This window comes from Lampetra fluviatilis, chromosome 28 (genome assembly GCF_964198595.1).
Source record: "Lampetra fluviatilis chromosome 28, kcLamFluv1.1, whole genome shotgun sequence".
Lineage (NCBI taxonomy): Eukaryota > Metazoa > Chordata > Hyperoartia > Petromyzontiformes > Petromyzontidae > Lampetra > Lampetra fluviatilis.
This window is the reverse complement of record NC_136302.1, coordinates 13,287,532-13,310,686: the sequence shown is the minus strand read 5'-3', so window position 1 is coordinate 13,310,686 and position 23,155 is coordinate 13,287,532. Positions and strand designations below refer to the sequence as shown.

The 23,155-nt window shown below is 44.1% G+C and overlaps 1 protein-coding gene across 2 annotated transcripts; it reads left to right on the top strand.

Moving 5' to 3' along the window:
• Positions 1 to 919: 919 nt before the first annotated feature.
• Positions 920 to 22,327, top strand: LOC144942827 (vesicle-associated membrane protein 1-like). 2 transcript variants are annotated; one of them, XM_078869821.1, is made up of 5 exons: positions 920 to 1,040; positions 8,550 to 8,658; positions 13,568 to 13,726; positions 14,378 to 14,429; positions 17,155 to 22,327. In XM_078869821.1, coding segments are annotated over exons 1-5 (339 nt in total). In that variant the 5' UTR covers positions 920 to 1,038; the 3' UTR covers positions 17,172 to 22,327. The 2 variants fall into 2 exon arrangements, with proteins under 2 accessions (XP_078725947.1, XP_078725946.1); XM_078869820.1 differs by lacking the exon at positions 17,155 to 22,327 and having other exon boundaries at positions 14,378 to 15,181.
• The last annotated feature ends 828 nt before the right edge of the window (positions 22,328 to 23,155 follow it).

Here is a 23,155-nt window from a genome sequence, read left to right as displayed (position 1 = left end):
AAAGCTTTAAATCGAAAGTTATCAACCATTTCAAGTCATAACTGGCTGTAATGTTTTCATTTTAGACCTGGCAGCCCTTTAATTGGTGGAAACCCACCACCAGCGTCATCGTTGCCCACTACTACCATCACTTAGAGTCTTAGATTAACATCAGCTGCCCCGCCCATACCGCTGACACTTGGGCTATGCCTATTTTAAACCTTTATAAACAGTTTGCCTTTAGAGTCTAACCCCCCTTTTCCTGATGACCGCTTGTGTTCCGATCGAAACGTCGTGGTTTTTGTTTTTTTATTATTTTTCTATCTACGTGAATTTACCGAAAGAACTAAAGAATATATTTTCCTGCAGTCACTAAAGTTTTAAGTCAAAATGTATACGCCATTTCAGTTTACTGCATAGACCTACGTTGACTGAGAAACACGTCTGCGTTTGGACTGTGGAAACGGTGGCAACGATACGTGTGTGGTACAGTGAGCTTGACAATGATCGTTAAGATATGGATTGCGTAATACAAGCAACTGTGTGGAGCAAATACAGTGCTCTTGACCTGTTGCGAAAGGCACGCGTTGTACAATGCACATGGGTGGTTACATCCTAATGCGAGTGGTGTGACAGCCTAATGTTCGTTCCAGTTTCACGACTGTTGAAGCGGGGCGGGGGGGGCAGCTGGTTTTTTAGTTTTCCTAACCACCCTTTTGGACGAGCTACGCTTTCGGGTCTATATATTTTAGTCACGGTTTGGTTGGCTCAAAGCTCCGCCTAACATTCTAAATGTAAATCTTATCAGGCCCATCGGTGTAAGGCGCAGGCCACAATTGGTATCCACGACCCCTCCGCTGTTTTACTTTCCGACCACTTCCTGACGACGCGGGTCAGGAAGTGGTCACCGGGAGCCCCCCCCACCCCCGGGGCGGGGAACCCGGATGCAGTGACGTCACCGCCATCGCGGCCATATTGATTGAGTCTCCCCGCCCAGTGCAGTTGCTCGTCTTTCCTAGCCACTGCCGCCGCCGCCGTCGCCCATCGCAGCGCGGAATCATGTACGTACTCGTCGAGATTCAGAAACATACCCCAAACACGGCGTTGCCAGCGCTAGCCAAGTCGCTCGCGCCGTGCGGGCGGCTGACTGCAGCTAAGACGCGCCGCGATATTTCCGTAAGGCCTAGCTTCGGCTGAAGCCTGACGGCTTTCCTGCCGCGCCTGCCCGCGGGAGGCGCCGGGAGCTGTTGCGGGTTGTCGCGAATCCACCGCGACTTAGCGGGTGCTGTTTTAACATGTTCACATAGTGTTATTTTTGGTATGTTTAATAGTTTTAAAGCCTGAACTTCTTAATGCGTTTGTGGGGAGACTAGCCGCGGTGGTGTTTTGCTGCGGCTCGGCGGTAGAGAAAGCGGAACTCGGAAGGTAGCGACTTCTAATTATGTTTGGACGTCGGGGGTTGACTACTCGGGGGTTGACTACTCGGCCCATGGGGCAAGGCGACGGTGGTTCTCCTCCGGACGCACTCCGCTGTCAAAGGAATGCGAAGTTCGCACCACCGGCTTAGAGCTGTAAACAGGAAATGAGCACCGCCTCAATACTCATTTTAGCAGGCAATCATTGAGTGGTCGTTTCACACCCACAGGTTCCCTATCGAAAATGAACATGTATTGTCCAAAGGGTTTTACCTCTATCAAAATAAACCTAACCAGAACTATTAACGTGATTGCACTAACTAATGTGTACGTGGTGAGTTCGTAAAGACGTCACCAACATGCAATAACGTCGAACCTGATGGCGAATTTGAAGTCCGTGCAGTTGCTAATGAAGCGACAAGATGTGTTTGTCAGCCTGTGCAGCAGCTGTAGGATCTGGCGGAGGGTATACAGCGTTGGCAGCGATGTGCGGAGGCGTCACACGCCTATGCCGTGATGAAATTCTGCGATTGATGAAGGAAACTACGGCGGCATACGGGGAGGGCGGTCATTTCCCAGCGACGCGTAAGGACTTGAATTGCGAGCCACCGCTGCACGGCAAGCCCCCACCGCATCGTCTGTGCGGTGCATGATGATCGTTCTCCTCACGGTGCCCGGGGGTTTCTTCGTGTACTCTACCTTCCTCCCTAGGCCGACATAACCGGGGATATGAAAGAGCATTGCATTTTTTGCAAGGATGCACATGGTTTTATCCAGACAATATGACTCTAAACGAAGTGGTAAGTTTAATACCCCGCCTAACAAGATGAGGTGTAAATAACTAAATATTATCCATTGCTGCTTTTCTGGGTGATTATTGACATCGGGTTACGTGATGTTTGTACTGTCCTATAGCCTAGGAGCCTCGTCCGCGTGACGAGACCTGAACCCCAGTTCGGATGCCTTTTATCGCAAATGTTGAGGTCGTCCCTCGCCGCTCGTCACCGAGCTCACGAGAGAGAACCAGTCGTTGTTTGATCATCGACATTTTCCTCGCCGGAGCTCGTGTCGCAAACAATGAACGGTGGTTGTTGTAGCAGAGTCGTCGCTTTCGTAAGAATAGCAATTGCATTGTAGCGTGCTTGTGCCCTGAGCCGCTGCTAAAAAAAGACATTGATTGATAATGTTGGGGGCGGACGTGCCTGCCTCCCTCCTGCTGGCCACTGCTGACGTGAACATGTCTGACATCATCGCGTGGGGTGCGTGTGTGGGGTGTTTTTTTGGAAAGCAGCGCAAACCACACCAGCGTGAATAGAGAGGGTGGCTCTGGGATAGCGGAATTAGGTTAGCGATGCCCGGGTGATGGGACTTTCACCTGCCGACATACAGAGGTCCTCCTGACCGTGTGCCACGTGTTGCGTGAGAGGACAAGCGCAGGAAGCTTAGCGGTAGAGTGATCGGCTCTTAATCAAAAGGTTGCTGTTGACAAATCCTGTTCGTTGCCATTGCTTAATCACAAGCTCATAAGCCAAGCGGCCAGAAACAAATAGTTCCGTCCGTTTTAATCGATAAGAGTAGACACGTTTCTTGATTTGAGCAAGGTTATATTGGTTTGAGAAAATAGACGATGGGAGGGAATTCTAAAACGGAGTCGTGCGAGTGAAGAAACAGAAGTGAGGTCAACTACAAATATGGTGGTTCAAAACAGGATTGATGAAACAAAATAGCTCATCATCTCTGGCACTCAATAAAATAGCTACCACTTTGTGGGGAAGTATGCAGTGATTGACTCGCCCCCTCTATATTTATGCGGCATTCGACCACTGGTTCAGGGTTGCAAATAGGAAATAGTACTACCTCAGTGCTTATTTGAGTGGGAAATAACTTACTTTTTAAATTACAACCAGGACACTGGGGCTTCAGTTGCCTGTGACCAGAGCCCTCTTTAAAGTCGCCTGGCATCGTTCCCTGCATTGAAATAAGGCGAGAACACGTTGAGTTGACTCATACACGTGCCATTGTATGTATTTTAGCTATGGGAGAAAAGTTGAGAACACGAGGCAAACCCATTCAGAACAGGGGAATATTCAAGTTCAAGTTAATTTATTTGGTATATCCCTGTGAGCCATTCGGCTCTTGAATCGGGTGCAACCGCAACAAACAGAAAACAAAAACATGAACAAGAAAACATCTTAAAGTGACTATGTGCAAACAGAAAATCCAAGAAAAGACAGCTAAATATTGCAGAAAAAGCACCGTACACCAACACTGTGTGCAAAAATCCCTGTGGGATGCAAGTCAAACAACAACAACCACAAGACAACTTAGATTAAGGCCATCAAGTCTAACTCTGTACTAAACAAACAAACGGCCAAACCAAAAAACTTTTCGAAAATCACAAAAATAAAACCATAAAAGCAATGAAAGAGTGATCATAGAAACTGTGACTGAATTTTCACAATAAACGACGTGAACAACATGTACTACCAAACTCTGCAACCATAATATAATGCAAAGTCCACACAGAAAGGTAGTCGAGTCGGGAATCAAACCCATGGCGTGAGGCACACGTGTTACCACTGCATCACCCTGCCACCCAAAGTTACTAAAATGTAAAATTACTCGATCAGATGTAAATACATATAATGACTGTAAAGTTTCACCGCAGATTGAAGTGGGTGTGAATAGGTGCTGACATGCTTTAGGCATTTGTGTAGCTGTGACTTTACTTTAACTATGCCAGGTCAGGGTGTGGATAGTTCATCATAGAAGCATGTGACACTGCCAGTTTACCCACATTTCCCCCCTTGGCGGAATAATCTAACTAGTTAAGTACATGAATAGGAAAATAGATGCATGGGTTATTATTTTCAGTTTATTGCAGTTCTAAAAACTATCCTGGGCATTTTGGCCCAGGATAGTTTTTAGAACTGCATCCCTTAGATTAGCGAGTGTCAACAGAGGCTCAGAAGCAGTAATCTTGAGTGCAGTGGAAAGAGTCGAGCTGCTTTCATGATAATAAATACCCCACTTCTCCAGTTTGCAAAAGGTAGCAGTCATGCCTTCATTATGACTCTGGGAGACAGTGCGGACTATAAATAGCTGGTCATAATCGCATTTTTTGTCAGTGTGTTACAGGGTTTTAATTATGAACGGTTGTAGGTTCTCTGCACATGTGATGGGTGCAGAAATTTCCCTTGAATGTAGAGACATTCACATGTCAAAGTTTAGATCCACTTGAACATTGTCTGTGGCTTCAATTCCCATGGTCTGATGTAAGGAGCTTGAGAATATATTGATTGTGGTTAATCTCAACTCGTTGCACATCCTGGCGTCAAGATTGCATATCAATTGTGATGGTTTTCATTTATTATAATTCTATTGCTTTATGTAATGTGCATTCCATTTGTATATTTTTCTTTAACCAAGAAAGCGCATGTAATCTTTCAAAAGGAGACTGCGCTGTTTTGTGAGTATTAATCAATTGGATTAAATGGGCATCCGGCTTTCATATGTGATCACCCACTCATTGTCCATTGCTTTTGGACTTATATGTTTGTTGTTGGTGCCATTGACGACACTCGGATTAGTGTCAATACTTGTGCTTCTGTCGTGGTTGCTCATTATCAAGATGACTTTATGAAGTTGCATCAGCTTCACTCACTGAGTAACCACCTGCCGCTGGGTCCATAGGGTGATGAGGGAAACCAAGTTCTTCGAAACAGCAGGAATCTGCTGGTAACAGTAGTCGCTAGATATGTACATATGCATTAGGGATGTGGGATTATATAAAATGTATTTGGCATGCAAAAAATGTAACCTTCATGAAATTGATAAAAACCGAATCACTACAATAATAGTGTAATGTTTTACTGCACTTCAGGTGATGATCTCTGAAAAAAAAATAAACAATTTGTGAAGTAAGGTAAAGAGAGCTAAAAATAAAGCAATGAGAGACGAATGGAGAGAAAGTTGGAGGGAAACGGCTCCACGGAGCTGCGCACAGCAAGAAGACACACGGCCGCCCCACTAGGTGGTGCTGGTGGCTTCCCAATTTTGACAAAGTTTGAACTCTGATGCGAAATCAAAAACGATCAACCCCCTGTTGTTAACAGAAACATACAAGGAACAAGGAATCAAATAGATTTAATTTCAAGAGTCTAAGAAAATATTTGACATCACTAGTGCTGGCAGGATGTTCTTAAACCCTTGCACTCAGCTCTTTTTCAGCTTTATACATTTTCCCCACTCCAAGGTGAGCACCTTTACCCTGGTTTGAGCGCCGTACAATGTGCGGCCTGTGATTGGTTGATATAGGTGGACTCGTGGGAACCATTCACCTCGCTGCATTCATTCAGGGAGTAGCACTCCGAAATTACCACATTGTCATGACTGCATGTCGTCAATCGACAATTTGATGCTTTGTCCTGCTCGTTTTATTTAGACCACAGGTGACATTTGTAATCTTTTATAAAACGGCCAAAAATTAATTAAACCCAGTTACCTTTGAAATAAATAATGTATACGCACTTTATATTTCGAGTGTGTTACTTTGATAATTTTCCAGTTAAGATTTACAGAATGATTTGTAATTTGAATATAAACCCTGCCAAGAATGTGAAATTATATTTTATTAAGGTTTCAAATTTTAATGAGTGAAATATGAATGGGTGCATTTCAATTATTCGAAATATTCACTGTAAAGTGTACGCTGAGCATTATAACTAGGGTTAAACATTTTTTGTATAACTGGTAATGGCAGTTACAGTGTGTTTTTAGCCATGGAAGCAAATCTGAGAACCCAAATAAATTTTTTGTAGAACAGGGGGAGAGCATATAAACTCGAAACAGAAAGGTTCCAAAGTTGGTGGTTGAACTCGGGTCCTTCTTTCTGAGGCACAAGTATTCCCCCCTGCGCGACCCTGCCGACTACACACGTCATGGATTGTATTCATTTTTACAATTATAGTGGATTCATAATACAGATAAGCCACGAAGATAGCAGCAATGTTGGTAATACAAAAATAACAAGTCATCATTACAATGCTGTAATGTAATCCTGACAGCGGTAGCAACAACAATAGAATAAACAAGCTGGAATGTGCCGTCAGTGTGCGTCATAGAATGTGAAATGGCCAGGCGAACGTGGTGTTTTCATTGAGCGAGCCTGAGTCCACGTGTGGGTGGGTGACGGGGGCTGTAGTGGGGGTGGGAGAGTGCACATCCCCCTGAACGGAGGCTGTCGGTATTGGTGCCACGGTAATCGGCAATTTCCACCATTGTGTCACCGCGGCGCTGTCATTGACAGTACCTAAGAGTGAACAAAAACTTAAAAGTAGATCTTCTGATTTGTTAGAGGTGGGGATATATTGGTGCTTAAAATAAGACAGAAATAATTTATATTTAAGTTGAATCGCAACCGTGGTATCATTAAAATGTATAAAGTAGCTGGATAGGGAGTAAATTATTGCACTTATGTCATAAGCAACGGGTGTTTAGCGTTTTGATGTTTTAACTGCAATATTCATATAGTTTTCTTTGCCCACAGACAATACGCATACTTCCTATACCATAATGACTCTGTTAACGAAGTGGATGCCTTCCATGACGTTACTCCGTTATCATAAACATCGTTACCAGAGGTAGATATAACGTGAGAGGCGTAGGGATGCGTCCCAGGACTTCAGAGAAGGGGGTCATTAGGAACACATTGCTGCACAGCAGCCGTCACTCGGTCTACTTGGTTTAAATGGTTTTTAAGGTGCATTGCGCCAACCATAAAAAAACGCGTTGTTGCATTTCATCTCTCCCGCCTCTACCCTCTTTATGATCTGCATTGTAATTTCCAAACAGCTTGATTGATGCTGCACTTCTTGCCCAGTAAGGATACTAGCACGAGATGGTCGTTTTGATGACGATAGGGGTAGTAAAATCACTTTCACACTGCAAAAAACACGATCACAACGAAGTGGCTTATGTCGAATTTTATGGCAGCCAAATACTCTAAACGCATGTTTATAAATGTGGAGGGTAAAACTGGAGGACCTGGAGAAAAATTCACACAACCACGGGGAGAACATCTAAACTCTATATATACAGGCGTCAGGGTTGGGATCGAACCCCACAACCTGCTGTATACATCTCGCCACCGTGGCGGATGGGCGGCTGGGGAAGCGCGCTGCTGGTTGTGCCAAATGAGGGAGACTCAGCTGTTGGCTGATTGGCTGCTGTGATAATGTCCAGTAAACAAACCCCACTAGGTTGTGTTTACAGGACACTCACAGCGGTTACAACTTTACTCTTTTGAATCGATTTTAATCTTTTCTCAAGATATGTTTAAAATTTTTGGATTTTGGGAAAATAGGGTGGCGAAGGGACCCTCCTCGGCTGACTTCATGGCTTCATCCCCAGAGGACTCATTAACCGGGGTATTACTCATTTCCTACGTGCTAAACTGAATTACTGTATTTCAGTGGATCATCAGCAGTCAGACTATCTGAAAGCAATGCTCGTAAACTGCGTAATTTTATAGGTAAGGATTAGACGTTGGCTCTAGTTCAACACAAAACTAAACTAAATTTTTGTATTACCAGGTAATGTATAATGCATAACACAAAAATCATTGTCATAAAATCGTGCAAGTTGCATATTATTTGTATGTTTTTTCTTTGTCTGGTTTGTTTCATTACAACACCGCAAATACATTTATTTTAATATTTAGTTGATTCTGCTGTAGTTGAGATTGATGGATGTATCACACGAAACACAGGTTTGCTGTGAAGGCCTGAGTACATAGCAACTCAACATCAGTGAAGAATTTGACGAATGAAGTTCACGGGGCCAGGAGCCCTGACAGTAGTGATATAGTAGTGATCAGGAGGCGACTGACCACTGGTGAGTTAGCGAGTCGGTAAGTACTGGCTCATCAATTACCCCGACTGCTTTTACTCCAAATTCTATCAAGTGCATTGAGGTAGGAACTGTGTTCTCCACCCAAGATATGAACTGGTTTTGGCTTGCTTGGAGTTTCTCTGCTCAGGCCCCAGGAAGCCATGAGGTGGCAATATGATTGAGTGGCTGACCGCTCTTCCTCTGCTGTTTGTCCCCCCCCCACCCCTCACGTGCCTCCTTGACCCCACCGCTTCTCGGCCTCAGGTCTGCCCCAGGAGCCCCGGGAGCTGCAGCAGGAGGACCCGCAGGGGGACAGCCCCCCAACCTCACGAGCAACAAGCGGCTGCAGCAGACTCAGGCTCAAGTGGACGAGGTGAGAAGGGGCGACTCGCTCTGCTCACGTTTGTAGGTATAATATTTTTTTTCTGTGTTTTACCAGATTTTGTTGCTTGCAATAATTTGTCTCTTACCACAAGTGTATGGAAAACACGGTATGTGAGTGAGAGATGTGATTGGTGAGAGCCTTATTGTGCCCATGACCCAGAAAAACTTACCTTGCCTTGCAGAATCACTGCGAATATTTTAATTGGTCAGAAAGGTTTAGTGTATTATTAAATCTGTGTTGCCATTTCTAACAACATTTTTAACGCATGCTTCCGTGGGTTAGGGTTTGTCACGATCTAATTACTCCATTGTTTCACTCTAACCCTCTTGGAAACCACTTGCATTGGGTTTCACAATTCACCATTCAAATAAATAAGCTTCACTTTATATCCCACCAGTAAGTGTGGAAGTCTCTTTGTGCTAAAGATCAAACGCAACTTTGAAAACAGTATTTCCAACACTACGCCTGCTTCCTTCACAGCTTCACAGTAGGGTAAGTGTATATCTTGTCTGTACCCCTTTGTAATTGCATCGGATCAAGGAAATATAAAAGAAATGTATGCCCTCCATATAAAAAAATTGCCTGGGCGCTGCACCATCTTTTTGATAAACCACACTGACCTTCTGGACAGTCTCTTCAGCTGCACATTTAATATTTAAAACCTGATGCTTTCCCGTGGAGCGCATGGGTCAGTTACGCTTATCTCTTTCATCCTCAAGACAATATTGGTGGGGTAAATGGGTGGCGCAGTGGTCACACTATTTCTGTGAAGTTTCTATGTTCTCCATCTGTTCTGAATGGGCTTCCTCCAGATGCTCCTGTTTTTTCCAAGCTAATTTTTTTTTATGTAAATGGTATTGGCCAAACTTCCCAATGTTGATAAATTACATGCATATTACAGCCAGTACTCAACTTCCTCAGACCCGTTCGTAAATCGAACCGTTCGTAAGTTGGAACACAATAATGTACGTAAAATCAAGTAACATAAAAAAAATATTTTCACTTACCTTAAGTTCTGATGCTAGCTCGTCAGAACGGGCGTAATTAGTCTCCAGGATTGCACACACACAGCGGGGGCCACTCGCGCACAACACAGACAAAGATCCCCTGGATAGCCGAAACAGACTTTTTTAAAATCCTTTATATTAAGTTCACTTGCTTGCTTGCTTGCGCGCTTAAGACCGTGCAAATCTTTCGGTCGTTTTTTAACCAACTTCCCGTGATCCAATCGAGCTGACATTTTGCACACAGACTCGTTGTGCGTGACAATTTATTTTCGTGAAAAAAAAAATTCCAAAATTTTCCACTTTTTAGGAAAAAAAATGTCATATTTAATTTAAAATACCAATGTGATAAAAATGAAACTCTTACTCAAGAAAAACATAAATGAATAATAAAATAAAACCGATGCCACGCATATAAAGGATTTATAGTGAAAAACTTTGTTTTTACGGGTTAATTTTTTAGCAAGTGCTCCTTAGCGAGCAGCACCTATGAAGGCTAGCACGGGACACGAGGGTGTGGGTAGTCGGCACCACGCCCGGCCACCTTTGACACCCCAGGGGTGATGTTTATACACCGCACCAGGTACTCATTTGAGGCTGAATCGACCCAGGGAAGGCCTAGGACCAATTCAGATAATCGTCACTGTTGGTTGTGAGTGGGAATCAAACTCGTGTCTTCAAGTTGGTAGCGCAGTGCGCTCACCATTAGACTACCACTCCCCACACACACAAAGGGGTGCATGCACGCACACTCACTTTCACACACGTGTGCGCTCACACAAACACTCGCTCCCAGCGAGAGGCTGTAGCTCATTTCATTTCGCAGAAGATCGCTACACTGAACAAATAAGTTCCTCGGTTCAGTTTGCCAGTGCGAGTTTGCATTTGCAAGTTGATGTTAAAATAATTTATCCGACGGGAGCTGGCTCGTACGTGCGGATGTTTGTAATTCTGGTGTTCGTAAGTCGAGGACTGTCTGCACCTAATTCGCAGTACGCGAAGCAATATTTCCCTCACTGTGACAACTTGGCAGACCATTCTGAAGAAGTCTTGAGACTCATTGAGACTTTCCTGGGTAAACAAGCGTAGTAATTATAATAATCATAAAATTATAATAAATGCCAGCACTCCCCACAACCACCTAAGGTGTTGACCCTTTGCTCACAGTGGTTTGAGGCCATGCATCTTTAATGCACACAAAGCTGAGGGGTGGTTTAGAGTGGCAAGTTGGCCCACCCAGCTAAGTTTGTAATTTTTATCCATGTGAAATGTCCTTGTTTTGAATTAATTGCTTTAATACTCATAATTGTTTTCCAATAACCTTCATTCAATACCTTTCCTATGCTGCATTTTGATTTGAGATGCTCTTGAAAGGAAGGTATAATTCCTAGCGAGTCTTGGAGTTTCTGCAAATGTTTGTCTCTAGGTTTGCTTTACGTAATTCTATATATATATATAATTAATGTAGCTTTTCAATAGCCACATATGCTACTTTAATGCTTTTTAAAAGAGACTGGCTTCTTAGATTTCCCTGAAGATGCTTGATGTAGTTTCAAGCGAAGTTTGGCGTCTTATGGCTATTGAGTTATCGGTGAGTTGAAACAATAATAATTGGTGCGTTAATTGCTTGTACACGTGATAATTTAATTTGTTTGGCTATGTAGAGTGGTAGAATATTTCACAACATAAATGTGGCTAGCTCATTGTGGTCTAACTGAAAAATCTGATCTATTCTTAATAAAATTAATACGCAATTAATGAAAATACGTAGAAATGGATTCTGTAATCGTGATTTATTTTGATTCGTAGCATGCAAACCGATAGCTGTAGGGGGGTAGCTGTCAGGGGAAGGTCTGCACACCCCCCCCCCCACTGTGATGGTGGGGGGGGGACTCCACCCATCATGGACAGACAGAGCTAAAGCATAATCGCTCTCTACATTTATTGCAAGCACTTTCGCAAGCGCAGGCTGAGAGAACCTTCAATACATTTTATTTTAAGTAAGTTTTTTGTAATGAGGGTAGATGCATTTGCTCACCTGCCAAGTGTCCACAATTGGGGGTGGGGGAGTGCCCAGCCTGTGCTCAGAGAACCCCCTCTGGCTCCCCACTACTAAATCCTCGTCACTCCGTGTGTCTCCAATCAATGTCTGTCAGGCATCAATCACGAAGCACATCTACAATTATTCTCGCGACCTCACGTGTTTTGTCACAAATAGCAACATCGCCCCGTACTCTGAAACTACTGCACACTTTCTATGAAACAATCACCTTCATGATAGCTCTGTGCGATTATAATCGTGTGCGCACCAAGTATACTAAATAATTTGTATACATGCAACATACATACTTCTAAAATACACATGGCCCATGCACACACAAATATACCTTTACATCTACATTAAACATATGTTAGCATGTAAAACATACACAATTGATGCACATACACAATACTGTGAAGTCGCACATGCACACAAATATAATATACACCCGTGCCAATATACGATGCAAATACAGTTATCCATTCTGGATGTGAGCAATATTAATGTAGTCATTCACAGCAGCGGCCCTAACTTTTCAACTGAAGATGTTTAAAACAAGTGTTAAGCTTATTTTGATTAACCAGGTGATAACTCAATAGACCAGGATAGTCTAATTTGCACGAGTGACCTGGTTACCAAAATAAGCAAAAGCAACAACTTAAAAACAAAGTATGAGAAAGAAGAAAATTGAAATCAGAGCAATATTTTACTTGCAGGTTAAACTACACACAGTTAAAAATTGTACAGCGCCCATAAACACCACCCATTTTGGCTTGGCCATGGTTGTTAGAATGTGTATGTCGATTGCCGGTGTTTTAACTGCAGCTCAACACCAGTTTAATAACGTTTAATGGAAAAAGTCTCAAACATTTGCAAGTTGAATTAATTATTTTGTTTCTGGAGGACCTTGCTAGCTTCCATTTGATATCCGAATTGTGGGAATGTGGGGCTTGTGTTTGTGGAGTGGATAGGGATACAAATGCACGTATTTATATCCCATGACCAGGAAATCATAGTTTTCTCCCTATGGGAGAAACAGACTGACCTGTTTCGAATTAAATGAAATTGTCACCTCCTACCTTGGATGTAGCATTATAAGTGATCGCAGTGACATTCGGGAGAGCAAATGGATAGTGGCGCAGCTTGGATAACAGTTGGCGCTAATGGAAATTACACGGCGACAGAGATAGCCATCGAGGCACAATTTCTGTGCTGTTTTTGCTGCTATTTGAAGGAACCAAAATTGCCTTCAGCTATTCCATTCATCAGCACTCATTTAAATGTCATCAGGTTTTTATTATTCACACGGAACTGGTGTATTTATGCAATTTTATTGAAAAAAAAATTGTCAGCATTGAAAATTTCCACCACCATTTGCATGTCGCTGCCACTGACTGCGAGTGAGAAGTCGTGCGATTGTCCCGTGACCCATTTACCGATATACAACATGGATGGTGGCTGCAGCTTAAGGATTTCACATGAAGCCAGTTATTGAATGCATGTGCTCGTATGCTCACTTGTGAAAAGCCTCTAACATTAATTGCAAACATTAAAAGAAAGTTGAATTCAAAGGGGCACGAGTCCAAAGATATAAATGAGAATTTTAAGCACATGCATATGAGAAGTATACAAATGTGTAAGGAAATTAAACAAAATTAATTTTAATAAAAATGTTCCCCTTCAGCAGAAAACCCTTCAAGCAAACTTCTCCGACCATTGACCTTGACTGTTCTCACCACCCTCTCATAGGTTTACCGTGCCAGTCTTGACAAGCGGTACTTGCTCATAGTACTTTCTCCAACAACCTGTGTAGGCTACATTGGATATTCTTTGTTTGCCTTGTGGTGAACAGGTGGTGGACATCATGCGCGTGAACGTGGACAAGGTTCTGGAGCGAGATCAGAAGCTGTCAGAGCTGGACGATCGCGCTGATGCGCTGCAGCAGGGAGCGTCGCAGTTTGAGACCAGCGCTGCCAAGCTCAAGCGGAAGTACTGGTGGAAGAACTGCAAGGTTCGCACTATCCCCCTGGCTCACGCTCACTTCATGGTGGTTTAAAGGAAGGTGCAACTGAAATAAAACCTATTTGGCAACTGTTTTAGTTAATTGGCAAAACAACGGATCAACGACATTGTAGCAACATGTATAATAATACCGGGGTGTCTGAGTGCTTTATACAGGATAAGCAACTTACATTGCATCTCATCTCAAACATTTGAAAGGACATCTCCAGTGGCAGCTGTCCCTTTGTGGCACAAGTTCACTCGGGCTATAACTGAACAACGAAAAAACTATACACACTTTTGGTTTTGTTAAACTTGATTTGGCTAAATCTCACCTGAGAATAAAAAATATTTGGTTTTGTGACTCTCATGGCAGAGCACATTGGCTAATACGCCCCTCACTGCGTAAAGGAAAAATTGACCACTTGAAGGATTTTTCAGGAGAAGTCCTGTGAAATCTCTTCCGTGGACCAATGCATGGGGCGTTGAGTTCTGTGAGATTTCCGAATGGATTCTTCATCTCGCACCAATACATCCAAAGCGCATTTGGAATATTGGGAGAAAAAGGACAACAAACTAAGAAGCTGTCGACACGGCAACAGCTGAGTATTGGCGAGCTAACACAGCTGTGTTTGTATTGTTGTTTATTTCGCGCTGGCAGATGATGATAATTATCGGCGTCATTTGTGCCCTGATCCTGCTGGTTATTATTCGTAAGTACCCGGGAGAAGGGAGCACCACGCTGCCTGCTGTTCGGCCGGGGCTCCTTGCTTAGCGATCGCTCAGAGAATGAGCTCACTACCACCGATCGATCCCACCCTCCTAAGTTACATTCTCAACCAGAGTGGTGGTCAAAAGCCATAAGCGCTATTTGACGAGTGGTCATAATTGTTTGCTTGTGGGTTCTATTTGATTTAGAATTTTGGCGAGGTTTTCGTTTCGCTCGAGCGCTGGCCTGCTTCGTTTGAGAGTGCTCTGTGCCACGGCAGCGTGGAGCTGCATTAGCGGCGCTCCTTCTAAGAAGGCTCCTAATATCCGTTGCCATGGCTTGGTAGTGGCCGACACGCCACCTAAAACACTGACAAACAGCAGCCCTGGAGAGATTAGTGTGCACAGCGCCAGATTACTAAGATCTCTGTTGCCGGGGTGAGGTTCCAATTAAGGATTAAAGAGCAAATGCACGGCTCTTTCACAACCGGCCAGGGTGGCTGCATTTATGCTTTTGCCAAAATGTGACCGTCCACAATGGAGGCATCCAAATCTCAGTTTGGAGTCGGGTGGAATTTAGAATGTCCATTGAATACTTGGGGTGCACCAAATTGCACTTGATGCTTTTATATAAAATATCGATTACGTAATATACTTTCCAATGAATTTGGTTTTTAATGTGCTATTTGAATAAACTAGCAAGTATCTGTTTCAGCAAAATATCCCGAGTAAAAACTATCCAAAAAAGTGCACAAACATAAATCAATGTTAGATACATTTCCTATTATAAAAGTTGTAAAAAAAAACTTCAGAGTAAATTAAATTTACAGAAACGTAAATGGATTTAGGGTGAGTTATTCCATTGGCATCTAAGCAGCAAACGGTATATGTCAAATACAACTGCAAGTAAAGTCGCAGACTTTGTCCGTGAATAATTGTGACCACTCTGTTCAGCCTGTCGTGTGGTTATTATGGCATGTACGTGTTTACTGTCTGCACAGTTATAACCTGCTCTGAGCACAAGGAGCCCAAGTTGCGGAGCAACGAGCAGCGATGGGCATCTGAGGATTTGCGTTGTTACGTGTGCTGCTTCAGAGCTGTCTTCCCTTTTGGTTGTGGTTGCAGATGTGGGCAATTCTGATAGCTGTGATCGTTCTCATAATCATCATCATCATTAGTGAGTATACATCCCGTTTCCCATTGCTTTTGTTTCTTGTTTTTATATCTTTTTTGGCATTTGATTACACTTCGTTATGTTTTTACATGCACTTTAATGTTTCATTTAATTGATGTTTTTACGGCGTCATTTTAAAAACACAAATGTGAATGATAACTGCTGAATGTTACTTTCTACATTTACGTTTTTGCCACTTGTTTTGTTTGCGATTGGGTTTGTAAATTTCTGCTCTTGGTTTCTCATCTACTTTTCACCTATAGTTGCGCATTTACTTCACTCGTCTCACGGTTCTGATGACCATTCACTTGACATTGCTTTAAGTTACAAGTCTTTTACTCGTGCTTTTGTGAGGTCTGTTTGCTGCTGTCTATTTTAGAGCTAAATTTCCTTACTAATCATTTGTCATTTGACTCAGGTGAGTGAGTACCCCTTTCTCTTTTCGGATGTTCTTGACATTGTCACGCGCGTGGCATTGTGCTGCTTTTATTGACACTTTCATTCTAATCCCTTGATATGGAACATCCCATTTGCAACGGAGTCCAGGTTATCGCTTGATATATGCATAGCGCACACATGTAATGACAGTTCCTCCGTGCAATGTCCCTTGATCGTTTTGCCTCTCACGTCAAAGCCACCCAGAAACTCCTCTGTGATTGGTTCACAATAGATTTTTGGGTTCGGCCATATAATCTGGCCAAATTTTAGTTGTGTAACCATCCACCACCCGACATTGCGAAACAAAGTATTTATGCACAAGCGATTAACATGCCCATTATCGTTTCAGTGCGCCGGAAAGTTAAATAAGAATTTTCACAACCAAATTTAGGAACCAGCTACAATGTTTTACTTTAAACCTGCAACAAGCATGCTCAGGTCAGAAACCATAAAGTCTAAATAAAGTCACTTGACCCAGCTTCTTAAATAGGTGTCATTACATCACAGGAACAATCACTGGAGCAACAAATAAGGGTTAAGCAACGCCATGTACCTGCAGTCTTTGACAAAATCCAGGTCTTTTGCATGTTTAATAACAATCCTACTCTTCACATGGTTACGAGGGGTAAAGGAAGTGGCATTTGCAGTAAAACTTGTTCCATAGTGCTGTATGCAGACCTCCCTCCTGCCACCCCACAAACAGCCGCAATGGTCGTTTTCAGTCTGTCACACTCTTGAAAGGGTGATGGTGAATGATCACATTTTTTCTGTACTTGAAAAATGTGTTTTTGTCCCCGAAACGTTTACTTGCTTAAAAACCCACGCACTCGCCAGAACACACTGCTGAGAGATATTTACTCCAATTTAGAATAATGTTTGGATAATGTAGCCAAAATATTGAATGGCCACTTATGAAGAACAACTTCAGTCAAGGTTGTAAAAATTAACATTGCCCGTATTTGTGATGTAATGTGCATTTATCTTTTTACATTTTCTCAACTTTAATGTATGGAACGCTGTTGCTAACATATGTATTTTTGTTTTCCTTCTCTTTCCAATGTTAATTTTCTCCCCTCGACTCTACATATCATTCCCCATTGTGATCATTGTCTCTGCAGTCTACTTCTCCATATGATGTGTGGAGGCACCCAGGCCCCCTTCCCCCACCCATCAAAGTCTGGAGCGATTAACCCTTTCACCGATTGCTGCAAATCTCGGTTACTCCCCACTTCCTGAAAATACATTTTACTTTTCCTAACAAAGAAACACTCAAGAGCCAGATTTTGTGCATTTGAAATTGCATCTATTGTCCAATTAGATTCCACAAGTGCCAACCAACTTCTTTCTACAAGACATTGCCTACTGCTTAATATCAAAGCGTCCTTGCTGCTGAATCGTTTGAATCCGTCACACACTGCTGTGATTTCCATGCAGCGATATTTTGGTGACGGTGCAAAGGAAGCAAAACTATGGCACTCATTTAGGTGACCGCGCTGCTGAGCCGCACACACCTTCCATGCACGCAGGGAGTGGCAGGTGAAATGGTTAAACATCAGAGTGCTCCACTCACTAAGTCTCGTGTGTCACCCAGTGTCTTGTCTTTGGCTTTAACTGTGTCCACACATGGCCGCCTTGTGCAGATACTCGCAGATACGTGTCTTATATTTCCAGTGCTGATGAGAGGCCTTGTTCCAACTGTTGCATGCTCTCGTCAATTTCTCGACCCCAAACATGTCTCTTCACTGCCATTCTTATTTTCTCTCCAACGCTCCACCCTCTCGCCCACCTATTGCCTATTCTGTTTTGTTCACCATCCTGCATCCTGCCAGCTTGGGTCGTGAGTCCTCCAGTCTGCTTGCTGTACTGATCTGCTTGCTGCTGTTGGCTCCTGATTATTTTGCTGGTGAACGATTTCACCTTGAAACCAGTGAAACTAAAAGTATGGTTTAAGTTGTGTGAAATTGCCAATTGGGGATCAAGTTGAGCAAATGACTAACCCCCTACTGTCCAAACATTTTGTGACAGAAACGCAACTTACGTTTCCACACCCATGAGACGCCTGTGCCTGAGAAAACCCGTTTAGGGGGGGCCTGTGTGGCAGGTGTCAGGCCATGGCCATGAATGGGTCCGAGGGCTCATTGATGGTGGCTGTTTTGTTACCCCCCCCCCCCCCCGAGTGGCGATTCAACCTGGCGCATTGCCCCTCATATGTTCTGTCACTTGCTCTTCCAAGCGTTGTTTTCATTTCATTTATTATTGTTGCTTGTTATGTTTTGTGCACGTGTTGTATTGTTATACATATATTACATGATATTCATTGCCTGCCATTCCATTCCATGCCTCATGCCCATGCACTTCCCCTCCCGACCCTTTTGCCCCCCCCACCCCCGATCCACCCACCCTGACCTTAATTAAAAATAAAAACGCAGTCGCCGTTTACACCAACAAATAGAGAGGAGGGGGTCCCCAGGCGTCCCAGCAGCAAGAAGGAAATCCTCGCCCGTCTACGCTGTTGCTGGCTGCTCTCGCCTGCATATGCCTCGCCCACTTGCTTGCTCACCCTCGCTCCCGTCTGCTGCATCCGGCGCGTTGCGTACGCTGCCACGCGCCACGCGATTGTGGTGCTGCGCTCGCCCTCGTAGCCCATGGGCCCAGACCAAATATTCGACTCGTTGGTACAACCTGAGATGGAAACATTTGAGGTGTACGGTGTCAGTGAATCGTCAACAAAAGTTAATTATGCAATAACCGTTGTTATCAGAATCCACTTTTATTCACCATGTATAGAAACCAATATCGCTAAATCTTTGCCACCACCAGTGGTACGCGGACTAGTTTGCGATCGGCTCTGGCCCATGGATTACATCGCACCTGAACGGCGGTTGCCTCGTCAGTATCCAGTGAAGTCGACCCCCCCCCCCCTGCCGGTGAGGAAGTAGGAGGAGGAAATTCTGCATGTCGTCGCAACGGCAGATGGGAGCACTTTAAATATTAGCTACTTCAAGCATTCTCAAGTGCGTTTAAAAAGCTATGCTGTGATTTTTTTTTAGTGGGCAGGGGGCAATGTTGCAATTATACAATCTGCACGTGGATACGTTGCATTAATTCTGCGGGCTGCTGTCTTTAAAAAAATAACCTCCAACATTGAAGATCTGCTCTCCGCACTGGGCGATGATGGCCCTGGCTCCCGCCGTTCAGGTGCAACGTAGACATGGGTATGTGCACACTCAACGTTTGTATTGTGTGTGCGGGTATCAGGTCATTGTTAAGCTCCTCGCTTTCTGCACTCCCAACAGCACTCCCATTATGTTCACTTTACAAAAAAAGGGCCGGTGATTATAAAACTCCTCGCAAGCTCATGTAAATGCACGTTGTTTACAATTTCTTTTAATTTTGCCTTATATACGAAGACCAGTTGGGTGTGCAAGATTCGATTTTTAGCTGTTAATCTTGTGATTAATTTCAAGATCTGCATATAAAAATGACCCTCTTAATTACCAAGGGGAAGGGGTGGGTTCTTGGTGGTCAGCCTGCAATAGGGCCCAGGCAAGGAAAGCTGGCATGTTCTCAAGGGCACCTTAATTGCTCAACCCCAACAAACATCTACAATTTAGCTCAAAATCCAGCGCACTCTTTATACTCAATCCAGCTACTCACGACACCTGGGCACATTCCAATTGGTCTGGGCGAAAACGTCTTTTTTCTTTTAGTTCGAGTGTGTGTGTATGTCAGATGTAGCATTCGAGTGGCGTCTGCGCGTACGTTCACTGTGGTGTCCTTATTCAGGTGTTCTTATTAAGTGGAGGGAAGTTGACCTTCGTGATTTCGTAATCCAATGATTAATCACAGCCTTTTTGTCATGACTTGTGGAAACAATTATTGTCACCTACAAGCTGTAAGATTGGTGTCGTTTGTGTCTTAAATATAAAACATTCCAGGTGGGAGGACGTTTTGAGAAGTTGCTCTTAGGGGGAGACTGAACCAATTGGTGATGGAAAAGCAGAATCCCAGTTTTTATTAATAAGTTTGGCTCTGTAGTTGTTTATGATCACCTTAAAAACAGCTGCTTCGCCTTGTTTTTATTTCCTTCATAATTGCCTGGTCAGTATCGGACTCGCAGGTAATCCTGTAAACCGCGTGCAATAGAATCTATAATTAGAGCCAAGGGATAATTGGCAGTGGCAATTAAAACAAATTTGTGGTACAAGTGGTGTGTGTCTCAAATGAAGCATTTTTGTTGGAGTGTCCAAGTTGCTCTGCCTGGTAGCCGATTTCTCCATGAACAAGATCTGAATGGAAGTGAAGAACTGAAGTAGAAACCAGCACATGCTGATCATATCCAGGGCCTGTTTGCAGTTGAAAACGGGGTTCTGTGCAGACCCAGAACAGGGGTGATGCTAAAAGGCTACGATCTTGACACGCAATTTTTTGGTAAGATTACGGCTGAAAAGCTAAAAAAATGTATGGTAAGGTTTACAGATAATTTCGCTTTGCTCTCAGCAGCATACGCCGAAGCTTTTAAAAAGATTGGCTCATTCAAAGCAATCATAACTCCTTGTGTTTGGCGACTTTGAATATTACTTGCACAATGTTACGAAAACGTGTGCAGTTCCAAGTCAATTTGCATTGGAACAGAGACCACCTTCCGCAAAGCTCTGGTACCGCCCTCCAAATCGGGTGAACCAACAGCCGCCGCCATTTTACTGCAAATACCGTGGGCCACGGGTTTGCAACCTGCGGCTCTTTTCAGGACCACCGCCGTCGTCCCGTATTCACTCGCATTGTGGCTCGTGGAATATTGAGGTCTTTTTTTTTACCGAATTCGAAAAAAACGTCCCTTATTTTGGTTGCCGACCCCTCCCATAGGCTGATCTGCACCGAAGATGCAGATGTCGCATTTTTTAAAGGAAACGAAAGCAACGAACATGCATTTCTACAGCCAAATCCAAGATTTATCTTCGGACTCTATTAAAATTCACGATTTCTGTAACTCACCACCGTGCTAAAATCGTAGCCTTAGATGTGCCATTAGTAAAGTATATGCAAATCCTGTTTCGGGAGAAGTGGCTGATAGAGCCGCTGTCCACTTGCGTCGCCGACGGGCCACGCCTGTCGCGATGGAGCACGGGGACTCGTGCGCGTGCCGTTCCCCCGAGGGCCACGCGCGCATTGTCGGCGCAGGTCGGTGTCGACGCTCCCCCCTCTGCCGTTGTCAAGGGATCTCGAGACCGCGTGCCTGTCGAATAGAATTAAAATGGCTCTAGAAAACCACTCGTGGTAAGCAATTGTGAACTTTTGAGAACTTTGGGGTTTTATTCAATTGCTTTGTGTGTGCATTGAATAATTACCAGGTCGCTGTGGCCACTGCATCATGCACCATTCAAACTTGAAGCTGAATTTTTAATCGTTAAACACTGAATGTCTGTAGCCGTCAATCCACGAGCTGCGAAGTCGACGGTGGTTTTTTGACGACGCGCGTTTTAACGAAGCCTCGTCTCGCACCGCCCGACGCTTTGTTATGTTGAGTGCATCACCCGAATGGAGCGGTGTGGCCTGTCATAAATCACTGGGAAGTGCGGGTGGGAGTATCGGCAGCGTGGACCTGTGGGCCGTTGCATTAAGCACCCAAAGTGAAAATCTCCATTAGTAGACACTGATTCGCGTAGGAGATGAGGGAATGTACTTCAGTTGAATGCAGCTAACTCCTGGCCTTTGTCCCGGGTTAGTGCTGCACAGTCTCCCCCTAAGGTGAAACCACCGCCCGCTGCACTGGTGACCCGGCGCCTGCATCGCTCGGTACAGGTACTGGGCTCTGCCGTGTTCTCAAGCAAGGTGGCTCGGCACTTAGCACTATGTGTGCTGGGCACATTGTGTCTTTCAAACATTCCCTTTTGATAGCCTTTCCGAGTTGGTGCGCGCATTGCGCGTGTCAATGCGCGTGCGCGCGCGTCTCTAGCGGGTGTATTTATAGAGGTTTTCTTGATGTGTATTTTATGCCGTATTTGTAATTGTGCTGTGCTCTTTTTGCACGTTATATACGCATATATACTGTACTCATGGTTGACTAGCGTTCTGTGGGTGTAAAACAATTACAAATGTCGGTCACGGTGCACGCGCATACAGACGCGCGCAAACTGGCGCGCGTCTGTATGCGCGTGTCGTGTATCTCTCTCTGGCCTATGCGTGTGCTGAATTCACGTGAAGGGAAATATAAAGTGGAAACTGTATGGTTTTGGTACTTTTCCTTCAACGTAGTGTGTATAAATGATAATTAATAAAAATTGTCCGTGATGTGGCTGGTTTTCGTGTGATCTCTGCTTGTGCTGACACTTCAAGATGACAGGTACAAACGAGACCCCATTGAAACTCTCAATTGGCAAGGTGGCCTTGTCATTCCAAAGGTTTGCATGCAAAGCGAGGGGGGGGGTGTTGTAGCGTTTTGAGCAAACGGAAATACAGTATGGGACCGAGACCTGAGGGGTTCCTTGTTGAGATGTTGAGACAAACTGGTTGTGAAGAATAACAGCCTGGTTATGGGTTTAGCGGGAATGATAATTATTGGTATTCGTGGGTCGAGTGGGTTTTGGTTGTGGGTTTTAGTGCGAGTCTTATACGGTACAGGAGAACAAACCACTTCAAAATCAGACTTTATGTTCTCTAATTCAGAAAAACTGCGTTGAGTCTTGTCAGGCACTCATTCTTTGGGTCTCTCGGTAAAGTCACGTAGATGGGTTCAAAGAGATTAACAAAAAACTACGACGTTTCGATCGCGTCAGGATGTCGATCGCGTCAGGATGACGACCGCTTGTGTTGCGATCGAAACGTAGTTTTTGGTTATTTTCTTTGAACCCATCTACGTGACTTTACCGAAAGACCCAAAGAATATCTCGTCAGGCAATTTATAGAATTGCGAAAGTCGTTGAGTACTCAGGCCCCAGCTTCGTAAAGCGCCCCCGACATGCGGTTACAGCGCACATCGCGGAGCCACTGAAGCCCCGCGCGTGAGATCGGGTGGGGGACGTTCGCTTTGCTGCGACCATTGATCACGGTAGCGGTGGTTGGTGATGGTCGTCGAAATGTCACAACTTAATGCGCTGTGCACACAGCCCACAATGCACT

Coding starts and splice junctions, on each gene's coding strand:
- LOC144942827 (XM_078869820.1), top strand. Junction 8,659..13,567: donor CTCAGGCTCAAGTGGACGAG/GTGAGAAGGGGC, acceptor TGTGGTGAACAG/GTGGTGGACATCATGCGCGT. Junction 13,727..14,377: donor ACTGGTGGAAGAACTGCAAG/GTTCGCACTATC, acceptor TCGCGCTGGCAG/ATGATGATAATTATCGGCGT.